The sequence below is a fragment of the Pantherophis guttatus genome, chromosome 1 (genome assembly GCF_059756535.1).
Source record: "Pantherophis guttatus breed Tessera chromosome 1, ASM5975653v1, whole genome shotgun sequence".
Classification (NCBI taxonomy): domain Eukaryota; kingdom Metazoa; phylum Chordata; class Lepidosauria; order Squamata; family Colubridae; genus Pantherophis; species Pantherophis guttatus.
Window position 1 is genome coordinate 44,077,437 of NC_142063.1, and position 17,936 is coordinate 44,095,372.

Consider the following 17,936-nt stretch of genomic DNA (forward strand, 5'->3'; position numbering starts at 1 on the left):
GCGCCACTCCTGACACAAATATACCAAGGCGGAATGCTGCTGCCGTACAAATGAAAGTTGTGCTTCACTCCCACAGCTTCCAGCCATCGCAAACGCCGCTTCTTCCCGCTTCTGCCGCCCCCTCCCCCACCGCCACAACAGCACCATTCATTCCGGATGGCGAGGGCTGCGCTCGTTTTTCTGTATTGCACCACCATCAAAACCCCTGTGAAAGGGTTGTTTGACCCCCCAACCACTGAGCTAAGGTAAGCAAGCCAGGAAAATGTGCTGCGCACTCCCACCCTTTGCCTGCGAGCCCGGACGCTGATCCGGACGGCTGCAGAACGAACTGGGCACCGGCTGTCATGTCTTTTCTGCTGTGCGGGGTTCGGCACCTGGGCTCCCGGGGTTTAAGCCTCTGGGCCAGCCCGTGCTGCTCCAGGATGTTCACTTCGGGCTCCTTGGAATCGCTGCCGGGCGGTTCTTCCCGTTGGGGCGATGGTGGGTGGCAGCGATCGGCGTCGATCGCTGCGCACTCCCACCCTTCGCCTGCGAGCCCAGGTGCCGATCTGCTTGGACTGCGGGAGCCACGGCGGTGCTGGCCGGGCTGGGTCTGGTGCGGTGGGCGGAGATGAAGGAGCAGCCTCGGCGGCAGCAGCAGCAGCAATTACAACAGGAAAAGCCGTGGGGAAAGGAGGACGAGGAAGATCTGGCAAGGCGGTGCGAGCACTTCATGGCTCCTCCGGTGAGCGGATTGCGAGAGCTGCGCGACTGGGGCGGAGACATGCGAAGTCGCATGGAGCTTCTCATAATGGAGACTCAGAGCCAGGTGTGCAAGGCGCTGGCCCAGGTCGACCGCGCCGCCGCTTTCACCGTGGACTGCTGGGAAAGGAAGGAAGGTGACCCGAATTCCGGGGTAGAGTGGGGACGCGTTCCTTTCTCATGGGCCGCGCACTGCCTGGCACCTCTTGTAGGTGGGAACTAATTCGGAGTACAGCTTCCCCTCAATGTTGCCGGCGCTCCCAAAGTGTCATCGGTCAGCACCAGCAACTCAGATTCGGGTACCCGGCGTATAAGACGACCCCCGACTTTTGAGATGATTTTCCTGGGTTAAAAAGTCGTCTTATACGCCGGAAAATACGGTATACCCGGTAAACATGCTATTGATGTTAAAATAATTCATCTCAGCACCACTGAGTTGTTTACAAATGAGAGAGCAAAATCACTAAAACATACGTAGTATGATACATCTTTGTAAAAGAGAGAAAAACCCACTATCACTTTAAAAAACATCTGAAAACTATACTGAGATATTGTTTGGTTGACAAATGGTGGGATATTCACAAAATGACTTTTTCTACCCAGCAATCCGTATTAGGAAAGAGGGGAAGCACGATTTATGCTTTAACAAAAATGTATTTGTTTTTCAAGAGTACAGCTAAAGAGGTTTACAGTTATCAAATATATTTTCTATGGGTTTGTGGAGATGAAAAGCTCAGGATAAAATGATTAATAAAAATCAGAATTAAAATCCCCTTTAGGAGTGAAAAGTATTAAAACAACATAATATAAAGGAAGAAGAGGGCCAGCTAATAATATGCTGATAAATCCTAACTGGTAATAAATTAAGCATATACAGTAAGTTGAACATCTATGCAGAGAAAAAGTGCTATCATTTGATTGAATTATCACTGATTTATCAATAATACACTCATTCAAAACCTGGGTAATTAATATTTTAGAAGAAGCTCCAGAACTAACCCCCAAAAGATATAAACTTGTCAACAAAGCAACTGAGAAGGGTTGCAGAAATCTTGAATTTCAACTAGAGCTCTGCAAAAGATAAAAGTGACAGTGCTTATAAGTAAGAAATATAGGCTTAATTTTTATTCAATTCTATATAAGCTGAATTTGTTTTACATTTGCAAAGACAAAAATGTATGTTGTTTGCATCTACTATATACTACTAAAACTTGCTGTCATGTCCTTAACTGGGGAAAACAGTACATCATTGGGCAACAATTTTGGAACCACCTCAGATGGTTAACTTAGAGAATGTATCCAAAATCTGGGATCCATGACTACCGAGGGAATGAAATTTGGGAAAGTTGTGGCTGCTTCAGTGCTATTGGCTGCTGCTGCAACATTGCTGTTGGGGTCAGGTGATCTTAATTTTCAATGTTTCTCAGAAGGCAATTTCTGAAGTTCCATGCCAGATACAACAAAAGTCAATGGGGAAGAAGCTGGCAAGAAATCAGTAGTTGCTTTTTCTCCATTGCTTTTTTGCCCATCCTTGGTCATTCTGTTTCTCTGTTTAGTTTAAGGAAATATTTATTTAATGATGATCCTCCAGGGCACAAGTTGTCTAGTTTACTTATAATCCTAAATTGCCATTCTTAAATCAGGAACCCAAATAGCAATAGCATTTAGACTTAGCGCCACCAAATGCAACATAGAGGATGTGTAAAATGGACACATTCCCAACAATGATTCACTCGACATGGCAGAGTGGACATGCAGCATTAGGTGAAGCATGAAGGAGGAATTAATCCACTTTGACCTGCAGCCTTGCCTTGAAGAAAGAGGCTTGTAAGCCACCAATATACCTTTGCCAAAGATAATTTGGCTGGAATCAAAGGAATAATACTGCTCTTCTCTATTCCTGAGAAGTCGGGAAATGCCTTGTGGCTTTTTTTGTTTTTTGTTTAGCTTTTTTTAAAATGAAGGCAAGATTTGCTTTAACATTTTGTATAGCTTAACTTTTGATTTCACAGCCTTTCCAAATTTGTGCACAGTTCTTTGATGAACAAAAACACAATTTTGTATGCATATACAGACATGAAAACCACGTACACATTCTTAAAAAATGTGATGAAAAAATAGGATGGATTAAATAGTGAATGCTTGGTAGAGTGCCTGGCTGATTTGAAGCTAATGGACAGTGCATTTCTCTGTAAAAAATGTTGGAATGTAGTCAGGAGTCGTGATGCATATCAGCATGAATGACACAAAATTATACGCATTCTTGAGTGATCTTGAGGCGCAAAAGTTAAGAGACAGGACCTCCAAATTAACCTTCTATAAAATATTACCTGTTTCACTTCAAGATGATACATTTTGGGGCTATGGATAAAATGATGTTTTAGGAATTATAGATTTTGATTTATTAGGCATTAAACGACCATTCTGAGAAAAAGGAAGCTTACACTAAAGGAATGTTTTCCAGACTTTGGGCACTTCAATTTCAAATGTGAAACAGTCTAGGAGGATTTTTGGGGAAAGCTAATAGATGCTTGGAAGCATCTGGTTTAGGAAAACTAATTGTCCAAATGGGAACAGATATAAACATACAAACATTGATAGGAAGCCAAAGGGGATAAATGGCCATATAAGAAAATATTACACATCGAAGACAATAGGAGATACAGAACTCTTTGAGGAAGATAGTTCAGAAATGTGAAATATAAATAAACATGTGCATGTGTTTTTATATTTCAAACATGACTTTAAAGTAGAACCTGAGGTTATCAGAAATCTACTAGAATGCAAATAACCTGTTGGATATGGTTTTCTATAGAAATCAGTTCTACAGAGTAGACAATATAGGGGACATCACAATAAACAAACTAGAAATGTCAGACAGATCGACCATACATTTTGGAACTGCAAGCAATAACAGTAAAAAAAAAAAAAAAAGATCAGCACAATCTTAAAAAGAAGAATAAATCAGAAAGATACAAAAAAAAAGGAAGAAATTTAGTAATGCTTAACTGTATAAAATACATGTTCTCATAGCAAAAAAGAGGCAATATTTATACTCGCAAGTTACTCTCAAAATTCCAGATGTGTCTACCAGCCCCAAAAGACTGGAAATCACTAAAGCATGCAGATACCTATGTAAGTTGATGTTGTTTCTGCCATGAATAACTTCTTCCAGAAATCCAGATTTCCTTTCCTTTTATTTCTATTTGCTTCACTACATTCTTCGAATATGATTATTGTATGTTCTTATATAAGAGGACACTGTTTAGATAAACAGCATCAGTTTTACTGATTAAAAATAAACTGTCTAAATAATTAATTTTTATTAAAGCACAATTCTACTATCTACTATCACCAAAGTACTTTGCATTTTAGCAGCAACTACAATTCCCTCTTTTAGGGCCACTGATAATTAATCAAGATTAAAATTGACAAGTATTTAGACAGATCTTTTTGTATCAAAGGTTGTAATATGATTTCTTATTCCTGAAGGTATTTCATGCCATGAAGCATTTCATCTGAAGACCAAACTGTACTAACACATTTTATCATCAATTAATTTTTGGATGCACTCATCCTAATTTTCCACATCATTGCATTTCACTTCAATCTAAGTAAGAGTTTTTACAGGGCTCTGTATCTTGCCAATGTAGCAATGATGAGTTAGAAAAGTATTCAACATTTCATCTGAATAGCTTCTATAGTTTTAATTGGAGGATGGATATCGAAAAAGAATTGCAAGAGATAAATTACTAAGAAATAAGCCATCTAGAATTTAAACATCAGGCCTCATTAGTTGCAGCTGACATGCTTGTTTCAAAAGTGATAATATTCTCTTCAATGACATCTACATAACTCTTCAATTCCTTTATGAAAATTGCACTGAATTATTTTTGCTTCATCCAGTAGAGATATAATTTTCATTATAGAAGAAAATCTTTATTAAAAATAAAGAGCTTCCTCTAATTGGGCATATATTTTCATTGCAGCATTCCTTATTGGGACTATAGGTTGGATAAAGGCTTGGACATATTTAAAAGTAGTTCCACTAAAAAATTATACATAACTTATTTCACTATCTTAAATTATACCTACACCAATTAACCAATTTTTGGTATTCTTAGCCATGGAACCTCTTCTGAAGGCTCCTGATTAAAATACATAAACTAGATCTGCACTGCATGTTTAGTCTTGGTTAACTCAATCATGGCTGATTAAGTAATCCACTTTTCTGGGTTCAATATTCACACATTGAATCATACACAGGCTGTGTTTGGTGCAACATGAGGCTAAAATATGATTAATGGATTTGCATTGTAAAGACATAAAGTAATGCAGTATCTTTTGAACTGGATTACCAATAAATCCTCTGCCTAAGAGTAATGCTGTTTCTGGTTATATTATTTGTTTGATTGCTTTAATATATACACTAGAGAGAAGCAAAAAAGAAAAAAGGAGAGGGAATGCACATGCAAACAGACAAAAGGGGAAAAAAGAAAATATCAAAAAGTTATATTACACACAAGAAATTATTTAGCCTAGTTTTTGAACATTAGACCTCGGACATACAGAATAATGTTCAATATTCTACTGAGGAGGTGGGGCAAGAGGGGGAAATGTTGGATTACTTTCATAAGAAAGATATCTTTTATTCAAGAGGTAGTCATCCAGTTGAATATTAGGTAAGAGGAATTGAACCAGACAGCAAAAGAATCGGTTAGGTCACCTCACTGGATTCCTTTAAGTGGAAGACTACCTATTAAGAATGCTTCAATCTGGATTTCTCCCCAAAAAATCAATTGCAAAATTTCCTGTAGTTTTGGCATGCAAAACATGATAAAACTTATTGTAATCACCAGAGTAAATGTCATACTAAAAAAAAAAAAAATACTCCCGTAAAGTACATGATGCAGGTCCAGCCACTCTGGGTTCTTCCTTAACTAAAATTACATGCAAGCCACATCTACTCCAAAATTGCCTTTGAAAAGTAACTCACTCTTCTCCAGATGCTTTCCATGATCTCTTCCCATTGCACATTTGAGATAATCAAAACTGAAGCCCAAGATTATCTAGCGATGTTGCTCCTAAGCAATCAGCATAACTGAGAATATTCACAGGTTGGAAATAGACAGAAGCTTTCACATCAAAGAGGAATACCGTAATTTCCGTGTATAAGACGACTGGGCATATAAGACGACCCCTGACTTTTCCTGTTAAAATATAGGGTTTGGGCTATACTCGCCGTATAAGACTACCCCTCTTCCAATGCACACCAAATAAAAATTAAAAAACATCAACTGGCTCACCCACAATATAAAAGCAGCTGTGCTAGACCAAAAATGGCCCCTGCAACAAGCAGGAACCTCACACAGCCACAAAAAGCCCCCAAAAAACAACTTTCACACTTCACACACACAAAATTCCACATACAGCTTTGTGAGATTTTGTGTGTTTGTGTAGTTAGAGTGAAACCTACAGAAACACACTAAATCTCAGAAAGCTGCACAAATATTATTTTATTTTATTTTATTTTTATATGAAAACTAAATTTAAAACTTCCTAAACTTTAAATGGCTGTCTAAAAAAGAACAACTAAAAAAAACCCCAATTAACTATTTTTTTTAAAGCTCCCAAAGGGGAAAAAACTTACCCAATACAACAGGGGTCTCCAACCTTGGCAACTTTAAGACTTGTAGACTTCAACTCCCAGAATTCCTCAGCCAGCTTTGTTTTGCTGGCTGAGGAATTCTAGGAGTTGAAGTCCACAACTCCCTGCCTGCTTGATTGCAGGCAGGGAGTGGCTTGCTGATGGAATGGATTCAGGCAAGCGAAGCAAGGCAAGCGTTGCGACTAGCAGCTAAGGTAAGCAAGCTGGAGGGGGAAAACTTTTTTCCTTTTACATGGCTCTGGTGATCCCAGCAGTGTTGCCTGATTAGCAGGCAATGCAGCTGGGATCGTCAGAGCTTGGATCGCCAGAGCCATTTAAGGCTCGTCAGAGCCTTTCGGGCTGGTCTGCCTGGTTACAGGAGAACGACCCCCGGCGTATAAGACGACCCTCGACTTTTGAGAAGATTTTCATGTGTTAAAAAGTTGTCTTATACGCTGGAAAATACGGTAGTATTCCTTCTCCCCTATTCCTCCCAAATAACCAAAACTATAAGGTACTCAATAATGGTCTCAACCTACAGTATAGATTTACTGGTGACAAGAACTATATATTGCTATGATCAACACAATTTATAATTCACTCCAATCTTGGTAGACTTAAGAATGGTGAAGAAATAATGATGAAGAACAAAGAAAATGAAAGTTACTTAACAAAATCCTATGCTGACTCCCAAAATCATCTTGGAATAAATGACTAATTTAATTAGACTAATTTAATTTACTTGCAAGCTGCAAAGAGGATTTTATGTGCAAATTGCTAAAGGGGAATAAGTTCTAAAGAGTTTACTTACTTATTAAATTTACAATATATCCCACTTATAAGATTTTTATCCCATCATTATTTCTTTATAAGTACCTCAAGGTGACAAACATAAATAATGTTGCTTTTGCCTCCTATTTTTCCAACAACCCCCCTTTTGGGTGAGTTGGGCTAAGAGAGAGTGATTGGCTCAAATTGGCTTTCATGTCAAAAATGAGACTAGAACTCTCAGTCTCCTGGTTTCTAGTTTGTGCCTTAACCACTAGCCCACACTGGTATACTCTTTTCTTCCATTTTTCTCCATAACAACTCTGGGAAGTAGGTTGGACAGACAAAAAGTTACTGGACCAAAATTCCCTCAATGAGCTTTTGTGGACTAAGACTTGGCTTACCACAATCCTACTCTAACACTTTAATTAATGCATCACATTGGCTCTCAGTTTATAATGTTTATGTTGCTAAAACACTTTACCAGAAATAAGACAGATTTATTAGCTGACTTGATAAAACTTCAAGGTTTGCAGGAGAACAAAGAAAATCTACAGGGAAAACAACCAACAGCATACTGGTGGTCCTCACGTTATGACTACTTGCCTTTTATGGTTGTAAATTGTGATGGTCATAAATCTGATCATCCATTTGACTTAATCTGATTTTATGACCATTTTTGCAGTGATCATTAAACACAGTGGTTATAAAGCAAACGAGGCAATCATTAACTGAATCAATAGTTTGCTATGGGCTCATTTAGCCGGAAACTGGAACTAAATGCCGGTTTTCAGCAAAACTATTTTAAAAAATGGTCATATGACCATGGAATGTTTTAAAATAGCTGTAAATGGAGGTTGGTTGCTGAGTGTCTGATGTGCAGTCATATGACTGCCGGGGGTGGGGGGGGGAACCATCGGAACTTTGAATCTCGGTTCTAAGTAACCCCAGAGAGGTCCATCATAACTTTGAATAGTCACTAATAGGAACAAAGATTGCTCAACAATTATGGAATCCTGTAACTGGCTGTTACAGAGGGAATAGAATGGAATTTTTAAAGAGGATCATTGAATGGAAATAGCTTACTATACAATATTTTACTGCAACATAGTTAAATATCTGGACAGAAACAACGTAACACATGTGATCAGGCTATGCCAACTTGTTAACTCTTATTTCAATTTGTCAATTCACCTCATATAATTGTTATCTGAAAGTAGAACTGTTCAAGTTTGTATCAAATTTTGAAATCCACCATTTTCCAAAATAAAGCAAAAGTATACCTCCTTTTTACACAAAAGTAACATTTTCATAACCATTAAAAAAATAAAGCAAGAAGTCATATCAGATTCATTTTACATTTCAAGACTGCGTCAAATGGGTTTTTAGAAAATATAAAGAAATTATACTTATTACCATTTAAAGTGATCTAGCTATTTAAATGTAAACATCCATAGTGGATGAAATTTATCTCAGGATACAATTCATACTCTATTCTGGAGAAAATCCTTTCTGCTCTCATTGTTAGATATGTGTGTGTGTGTGTGTGTGTGTGTGTGTATTGCCTGCTGGATGGCATTTTTATTACTTTTAATAAAACAAGTTAATGCATTTTTCAAGCATGATGCCTAATTTTATCATCACAAGAAAAGTATTACACCCATCTGTAATGCAATCTAATTTGAATTAACACGAAATCACCCAGCAGAAATTTGAAGCTTTGCAAAGTAAAAATAATCCAACCAGCAGTATTTTCAGCCCTGTTACTACTATCCTATTTTTAAAAACAAAGAAAGCTTGCTTGAAATGTCCAATTACACAACTTCTGTTTGCTGCAACTCCCAATTAAGCTTTCAAACATGTTTTTTGAAATAAATCCTAAAGGCTCATTTTGCCTGGAAACAGAGTAGGGGGGAACAGAACAAAACAAAAATTGATTAGATCTTTGTTTTTGTTGCTGTTAAATGGATTTTTTTCCCTCTCCTCCAACTAAAGAGGATGCTGGGAAATATACAGAAGGCCTTTTCAAGAGGGCACCTATACTCTAGTGATAATTTCTTTGGTCTTTTGAAGAATGTTAATTATGCCCCAAACTTTCTTTGGTAAGAAACAAATATGCCTGTTCCCAATCTGATGCCCTCTAGATAGGACAGAACTATTACTGCCTTCACCTTATTATTCTCTTACCCTCCAGCCATTCTAGCTGGGAAAATAAATGAAGCTGTAGTGGAACGGATCTGGAGGGTAGCAAGGCAATGCTAGATGGTGATCATAGGCGAGCAAGCACAGCATGCTTGAAATGTACCATATTGGGAAGACTAGAATAGGAAATTATTCTTCACTCAGTAGGCATTGAGGTCAACCAGCAGACCATCTGGTGAAATACATAATTAATTAACATATGGTTATTTTTCTCTTTCGCCTAAGAAAATTAAGCTTTAATCCTTTACTTATGCTTTACTCTTCTGTGTAAGTAAGATAGTAGTTTTACCTCTCAAAAATGGTCAGTGCTCTGAATTCAGAGTACACCTGCCAGGATTTCACATTCACTACATGTTGATATAGATTTACATATTTCTAGTGATAGAGACATTTAGAGAGTTTAGGATATTTTCCCCCTCCCTAAAGGTTGATTGATTGTGTGGTTGATTAAATTGTTGTCAACTCTTAGTGAGCAGGTAATTTTTTTTCCAGTCGATCTGCCCCGCCAAAGGCTACTCAAGACACTCTATCCAAGTTAGCCATTGCTACCAAAGATAATCAAAGTATTCTATATTTATCAGGCTTTCAAACAATAGTATAGTAGTAGTGTAATTTATTTGCCCAGCTAAACAGATACCCGTTTAATACCGTCTTCAGGCGAGCTATTTTAAAAGGGACATTTTTATTCAAAGCCTGCCTAAGTCTTTTTATTCCCCCCCTCCATCTCCTCCCACATTCAGTGATTTATCCTTAAGAGAATTTAAAAAATAAAATAAAAAATTACGGGACCGTTTTCCCCAGAAAAGGACACACAATCCCCGAGTCTGAAATATGCAGAAGCCATCACTGGAAACATCCAGCCTTATGCAATTGCTTTCTTTCCCACCCGAAGGCATCCTTGCCTGGAACCGAGTCAAAAACTCGGGCAGCTCCTCTCCTCTTTCGCTACCCTGCCAAACATCCGCGAAGGGCGGGCGGGAGGAAGAGCGAGCCCGGAGGAGACCCGAGTCTGAGCCCAAGGAAGCGCCCTTCGGCCGGCCGACGGAGGCCACTCTCGCGCCATGGCGGTCCAATTACCTGCGCGGCCATGAAGGAGAGGTCCATGGTGCTGGGGGAGTCAGAGCAGGTGGTGCTGCTGCTGCTGCTGCTGGTCGAGATGATGGTAAAGGTGGTAGCGAGGCTGCTATCGCCGCCGCCCGGCCCGGACGCCTCTTTGGGTTGCTGGGGAGCGGCCTCCCGCAGGACCAACTTGGGGCGCGTTACCAATTCCAGCTCACTGGGATGGCGGCGGCAGAGCCGTCGCGGCTGCCCGGCTGCAATCAGCTTTCTGGGAACATGGTCGGCCGACAAGCTTGCCAGGCGACGGCACCAGCGCCCGCAGGATCGACGCCGAGGCTCCAGTCTCGGCGAGAAAAAAAAGCCGCGCGTGGAGTCGCCTGCCTGCTTGCGCGCCCCGGGTTGGTCACGCCCCTCCCCACGGAGACTCAGAGTCCGGAAGGGGCGAGAAAACTACCGCTCCTTCCAGGGAGGCTGCGAGGAAGAGAACGTGTGTGTGTGTGTGTGTGGAATTAGCCGCCAGGTGGCTTCTGCCCACCACCCACTGACTGATGTAGTCGTGAGTCTCCCCCGCCCCCGGAAGCACGTTTCCTTTCTGGCAGCAGACGGCTCGTCTGGGACGCCCGACTCAAATTATCTATGGTCGTCGGATACAAGAGCGTGTTTTTGTTTTGATCTAATAAGCGACTTAGTCAACTGAAAGGCAGGCGTATTGCCTTCAACAGGTGTCAGCCGCTGCTACTTGTTCAAGCGGGTAGCATCTTTACTTAGGAATGAAGTTCACACTTGAGGAACTGCTGCCCAGCCTGATATGGGAAGAGTACGTTTTCTTTCTGGTTGAACAAATCTGACAGATTTACGGGAATAATCCAAATGAAGAGGACAAGGCTTCGGTATACTGAACTGGAAGGAATGGTTTAGGAAACTTGGGGACCCCATGGCGGAATGAGGTACCCAATTCTATGCTAGAAAGAAATAGCGTTTGGGGTTAAGGGAATTGATACTCAAATGTCCAAAACTAAATTGACAATATCAGGAAAATTGGGAAAGGTACATACAGCAAAGAATTTTGGCTAAAAGACAATACACGGTCAATCAAAATATGCTACGGCTTAGGCTACAAAAGGGAACAAAGGAGAAAATATATGAACGTTAGCAATGCAAATAATAATAAACTTTGAAATAGCAATATAAAATACACATATATTGTAGATAAAACAATAACATTATCCCAAATGGTTTTAAAATGTGTAAACGTCTCTTACAGATCCCTGTCAAATCTGAAAAAATATAGTATAATAACACATGGCATGTACACACCAAAGCACAAAGTTAAAAAATAGCCAATGCTCCAGTTCTGACCCTGAGATTTTTCTGATTATCTATACTCAGGTAGACTCAATTGTTCCTGTTTATTCTTTGCCTGATCAAATTATTCTTTGCCTGTCAACTTTGTATGTCATTTCAGGGTTGATTTTGCTAAACAGAAATTGCTTACAGTGTTTATTGTTGTATCCTGTTTTGCTGGTCAGGAGTGTGGCATTTTGGGCACTTCAAGATTTTATATAAAATTGGCAATACAGAACTATCATACAGATGTTTGATGGTTTCTACCTGTCCTGAATCACAAGGACATACTTATAATGAATATAGTGTATTTTTGTATCTTGCAGCCAGAAGTCCTGAAGGAAGAGTGTTTCCAAAGCGCCTGAAGGCAAGACAAGAAGCAATGAATGGAAACTAATCAAGGAGATTAGTTCCACCTGGAACTAAGGAGAAATTTCCTGACAGAGCAATTAACCACTGGACTTGGTTTCAGAAGTTGTAGGTGCTCCATCACTGGATGTTTTAAAGAAGAAATTGGACAACAATTTGTCCAGAATGGTATAGGGTCTCCTGCTTGATCAGGGAGTTAAACTAGAAGACTTCCAAAGTGCCTTCCAACTCTTGTTATGCTGTTACATATTAGCTTGATTTCATTTTTGTAATGTAGCTCTTGAAGTTGAAGGTTCCCTCACTTCTTGTTCATCTATAAGCAGCTTCTTAGTGTTTGCTGACCCCTTTCTCATTTTATGATTAGCAGCTTCATCAGTGCTGAGAGCGTCAATTGGTATGTAAATTGATTAGGTTATTGTCAGCCTTTTAAAGAAATTTTAAGAATAAAAAGTGAGAAGTAGTAGCTTTCCTCTAAATAGATGGAGTGATACTTCATTATTATATACTGTGTTTCCCCCAAAATAAGACCCTGTCTTATATTTTTTTGAACCCCGAAATAAGCACTTGGCCTTATTTTCGAGGAGGTCTTATTATTTGGGGGCATGTGGAGCAAGATGGGGCTCCTCTTGCCGTCTTAACTGATTTCCAGCTCTGCATTTAAATATTTTTGGGAAGGGCTTATTTTCAGGGGGAGGCTTATTTTCAGGGAAACAGGGTAACAAATTAGTTTGTATATCAGAATCCAAATCTGGGTCAATATCAGAGGTAAGAAAAAATCTATACTGCTTTAATTCTTGAATCTTGTTGTAGGTGTGATCTTATAGGGATAATTTCACCTTGAAACTGAATTGAACATGAAAGTTGGGAAGCTATACTCTCCTCTAAATTGTTGTCCAGTTATTATCCTGAGGGATAAGAGATGTCAATGGAGAGGTTTGTTTTAAAATCAGGAGTCTATTCTGAAAGTCTGTTAACTGAGCATAACAATGAGTCACTGGAGGAGAGAAAAATTCTCTCTACACTGAAGCATTGGTTTCTGTAGTAATTATCTTCTAGATAGAAGGCTGTAGCCTCAAGCAAGTGAGGAGAGTGCAGCTGAATCAGACTGGATTGGGGCATACAGTATTTAAAAATTCTGGAAGAGAAAACACTATATTTGTTGAAGAGTCTGCCATTCTAAACATATTCTGTACATTGCATGATTTATGAACAAGATTCTTTTAAACCCTAGTAAACTAGGCAGAAAGTGAAATGTATCCAGATCTATGTGCTTGGGATGACAGTTTAGAAGCTTACTTAGCAGATTTATTACGACTGTCTGATGCGCAGAATTCCTAGCCAACAAGCTATTTAAAGGGATAAATAGCAGAGGCTAATTCTTTGAAGCCCTTGTTTTATTTCCAGACTGTTTTTAGTCCCATTGTTAGATGTTGTGACATAGCAACTACTAGCACCAAGCATTGTTAGAGCTTGAATGAGCTTATCAAGTTTAAATTGGATGTCATTTAGAGAAAAGAATGTTTGTGTGGCCTTTCCTTTCTGTTCCCTGCAATATAGTATGGCTGATGGCAACTAGAATTATATCAAACTTTGTTGGGCAATATGGAGTTGGGCAGGTGTTATCTTTCCTCCATCTACTTTAGAGAGGATGTGGAGTCTTCTTTTTCAAGATAGCAAGCTTGTTTTTAGGTAAAGGGGTACTTACAGGTCTGTGAGAAATATGGTGGGCTAGGAAAGATATAATTTGTTTGTTCCTACCTTGATTTGCTGTTTCCCTATCTTTTTGTGCATTGTTGAATACTATCCGGCAGGCCTGGGACTGTTGATCCCGCTACGGTGATCTTGTGAGACCCGGCCATGAATTGGAGTGTATGGGTTTTAATGTTTTCTTTTTAAACTTTTGTACGGGATATTTTTCGCATTGTTTTATTCTTTGTTGTTAGCTGCCCAGAGTCCCTCGGGAGTTGGGCGGCATAAAAAATGCGACTAATAAATAAATAATAAATAAATCTGGGCTTTTTGTCAGTCTTTTCTTCTTAGTTCTAGGTTGTTTCTCTCCTTGATTTCCTTTGGTGGTCATTTCCAAAGTAATCTATTTTAATTTTTAGGTTGGCATTTTCTTCCCTTATATAGATATCATTACCACCTCTCCAGCAAGTTGATATTTCCATGTCACTACATTAGCTTTAGAGGCCTCACTACATCATCCTTATATAGTTAGTTTAAGCTTGCCAACGGCTCCCTTCAAAATGAGATTTTAAAACTTTCTATTCAAGGTAGGATACCAACAAAATCTGAACTGAAAATCAAAGAAGTGTCTAGAAGAAGCATGCTAACACAAGTCATTACACTGTAAAATCATGAACAACCCCATTGCCACTATCTGTGGGCTAATGAAGTTGGGTTAGCCTATAAAGTAGACCTGTCTACCAATAGTGGGTTCCTCTTACCTTTGCTACCAATTCGGAACCGGGAGCATGCGTGAGTGAAGTGCATGCGCAGAGCGTCCATGATGACATCCGGGCGGGTGGGCGGAGCCTCCCACCGCCGCCAATACCAGTTTGCCCAAACTGGGGCAAACCGGTAGAAACCCACCTTGCTGTCTACCCAGATATTTAAGAGACAAAGGAGAACAAGGAAAGGAGGAAAAAGGAGGACATGCTAATTTAATATTTGCCCTACATTTATTGGAGGGAAAGAGATTCTAAGTGAGTAAACAAGCACACAATGGGAATACATTGAAAGGAATATGCTGGCCTCAATTGTCTGCCTATGGTGTTCCTGGTTAGGAGGTAAAAGCTTTCAGCTGGTGACTAATTAAGGTCCTGTCAATTTCAGGCAGCAATACAAGCGAGCCTGAAGGTAATAATCAATTAATTGGGGTCACTGCTCAGAGCTTGTTAACTTGCAATTAGCACATATTAGGAAAGTGCTGCCTAATAGAAAAAAAAAGCTGCTCGAGGAGAGAAAGATGCTCAAAAAGTCAGACAATATTTGATTTTAAGACTATGCCTGCCAGATGGGGGTAGTCGAGAATAAAAAGGACACACCTTCCTTTTATTGGATGTCTGGTACCCTACATAGGTTTACTAGCCTTTGAGTAAAATTGTCTACCAACCCCCCTCATCCAGGGCCAAACAAACATTCTTATGGACCAAAGTTGTTCTGACCTAGGCTTCCTGAAACAGTAAAGAGCACACGATTAGTCCCAAAAACCCTTTTTATTTCAATGGCTGTGAATTCTGTTCATTCACAGCCCATAATGAGTCACAAATAGTTTGTAAAGCGTCTGACAGAAGTCTGCCACAATCCTTCGGGATAAGGCTGATAAGCACCCACCTTTATCTCCCTTGACATACTGCCAAAGACCTAATTGGCAATTAGCTTTGCAAGGCCACACAGAGCAGAGTCAAAACAGCTTCAGAATTTAAATCGACCAGAACGAACAAAGTTGCTTCCTGCACAGGCTCATGTCCCTTTGCTCCACCGTTATGTCTTATGGGAGGGGCCAATCATCTCCAAGCCTTACTCCTGAGTTGCCCCTTTTGTCTTAACTGTTCTTGCCTTCTGGCAGCTGTATGCATGCGTGCACTGGGAACAAACTCCCCCTGTTCCTCTGCCTCATTGATGTCAGACTCTGGAGGCTCCGGAGTCAGCACATAACTACCAGATGGCCCTGGCCCTATCTCTGCCTCCGATGCAGAGCCCTTGTCTGAGGATGATTTCCCATCATTTTGAAGTGGGAAAACAAAGAAAATCAAAACAATTGAAGGTGCACTGTTTAAAAAAGTAATCTTTTCTCTTTAAAATATTACCTTTCTCTTTTCCATGGACAACCTTTCTTTCTTTCTTTCTTTTTTTTAATTTGATTTATATGCCACCCTTCTCCGGAGACTCAGGGCGGCTTACAATGCGTTAAGCAATAGCCTTCATTCTTTTGTATATTTTATACAAAGTCAGCTTATTGCCCCCATAAACTGGGTCCTCATTTCACCTACCTTAGAAAGGATGGAAGGCTGAGTCAACCTTGAGCCTTGGAGAGATTCGAACCAGCAGAAATTGCAGGCAGCTGTGTTAATAACAGGGTGCACTAAACCACTGTACTATCAAGGCTCATGGCAGTGATAAAGGATATTATATCAGAATGTGGCCTTTTTCACATTTTACATTACATTTTGTACATTATCAACCATCATTTATATCTTAGTTTATATCTTATACACACTAAGTTTCTAATGTTTATAATCCATGTTTAATAAACAAAGAATTTCATTCCTTCAAAAATGTGGAAGAAAAGAAAATTCAGTTTCATCCTCAGGCCTATTTTACTTTATCTCCATAGCATGATAGCTCTCACCTTCCCTCAACTATAAAACATAGTTCCCAACCATGAAAAGGTAGCCAATGACTTATTATAATAATATTTGGGGTACATATGATCAGGCATTTGTCAGGATTTTCTCAGTTTGAACATCATGGACTACTTAATTAGAAGCATCTAAAGATCCTTGCCTTAAAAATATAAAATTGCTATGTTTAATTAATGTTCTTCTTTGCTGACATTTAGTATGTAAGCTTAGTGGATTGATATAACTGATGTTTAATTTGGGTTCAGCACATTTTTGTTAAATAAATTACATTTGTGATGTTTCCATGGGAACAAAATAATTGGTGAATTGCATATTAATACATGGTTCAAAGCAATATTATGTTGTAAGGAAATTCAGATGGCATCCCATCCTCCTCATCTTAGTTCAAAATTCAAGTATCTTCTTGTGAAGAGAAGACTACAGCTTAGAATAAACTGAAGAAAGCAGGTTTCAGATCCAGAAGTTATCAGTATTTGGGGTAGTTGTCTCCTTGGCAACCTGATTTAGAAGCAGCAGATTCAACAGTATAAGAGCTGCCATGGATCATCTCAAAGATCTGTTTAATCCAACACAGAAAGGTATGTTATTGGTCACTGTTAGAAAACAGTGGCCAATAAGAACCTGTGTTCCCCAGTTATGTGTTTTCAGTATTAGTCTAATATTAGTCCAAGTTAGGGACCATCACTATATCTTGTAGCAGCAAACTTTATGCACCATATGAAAAATATTGTATAACTGTCCTAAATTTAATTTCCTGAGTTAATTCAGTATTTTATTGTAATCAGAAGGTCTACACCCTTTCATCAATCAATGAGAAGGATTGCGAGAGATGTTCATTAATTTGCAAACAACAGCAAAACTTCCAGTCCAGGCCATATACGACATTTTGCTGAGCCCAAAAATTAGTATTTGGAATAACCAGTAAAGAATTATATCAGAAGCCAGATAAATATCCTCCAATCTTCAGAGTTTTGTAGCTTGTAAATACATTAGTGTGTGTGTGTGTGTGTGTGTGTGTGTGTGTGTGTGTGTGTGTGTGTGAACAATTAGTGATGGATGGCTAGAAAAACTGACTGATCCCTTCCACATCCTAGAATATGCTGACATGAATACTAATTTACAACTTTGGCTTCCTTGTACATATTCTGTCCATATAGAGATAATGGAAAAGGGCCGTTGTATGATCCTACAGAGGAATACTCAGGTATTTCTACATAATGTGTATAAGTTTCATTTTGATGAGGTTGATTTTAACATTGTCTTCATTTCTTACAAACAAGAGTATCCCAGGTACAATGATGAGTTGGTGTAGTTGCGCAGAGTTGTATTCTAAGTGTAGTTTGACCAAAAAGCCCATGTTTTTAAACAGTAAAAAGTTATTTTGTTTAAATTATGGTTGAAGACACAAAGCCTATCTGCCCTTGTGTATCCTTGCC

General features: G+C 39.3%; 1 protein-coding gene and 1 long non-coding RNA gene across 2 annotated transcripts in view; one reads left to right on the forward strand and one right to left on the reverse strand.

The window, feature by feature from the left end:
- C1H14orf132 (chromosome 1 C14orf132 homolog) overlaps nucleotides 1-10,818 on the reverse strand; it is a 33,397-nt gene extending 22,579 nt beyond the window's left edge. Inside the window, exon 1 of the mRNA XM_034418420.3 lies at nucleotides 10,436-10,818. Coding sequence (XP_034274311.3) covers nucleotides 10,436-10,462 — 27 coding nt within the window. The 5' untranslated portion in view covers nucleotides 10,463-10,818. The remainder of the gene's footprint in view (nucleotides 1-10,435) is intronic.
- Nucleotides 10,819-10,998: 180 nt separating this feature from the next.
- Nucleotides 10,999-14,139, forward strand: LOC148116400 (uncharacterized). The gene is made up of 2 exons (XR_015728564.1): nucleotides 10,999-11,364; nucleotides 12,088-14,139. It is a non-coding gene; the product is annotated as an uncharacterized LOC148116400 (long non-coding RNA).
- The last annotated feature ends 3,797 nt before the right edge of the window (nucleotides 14,140-17,936 follow it).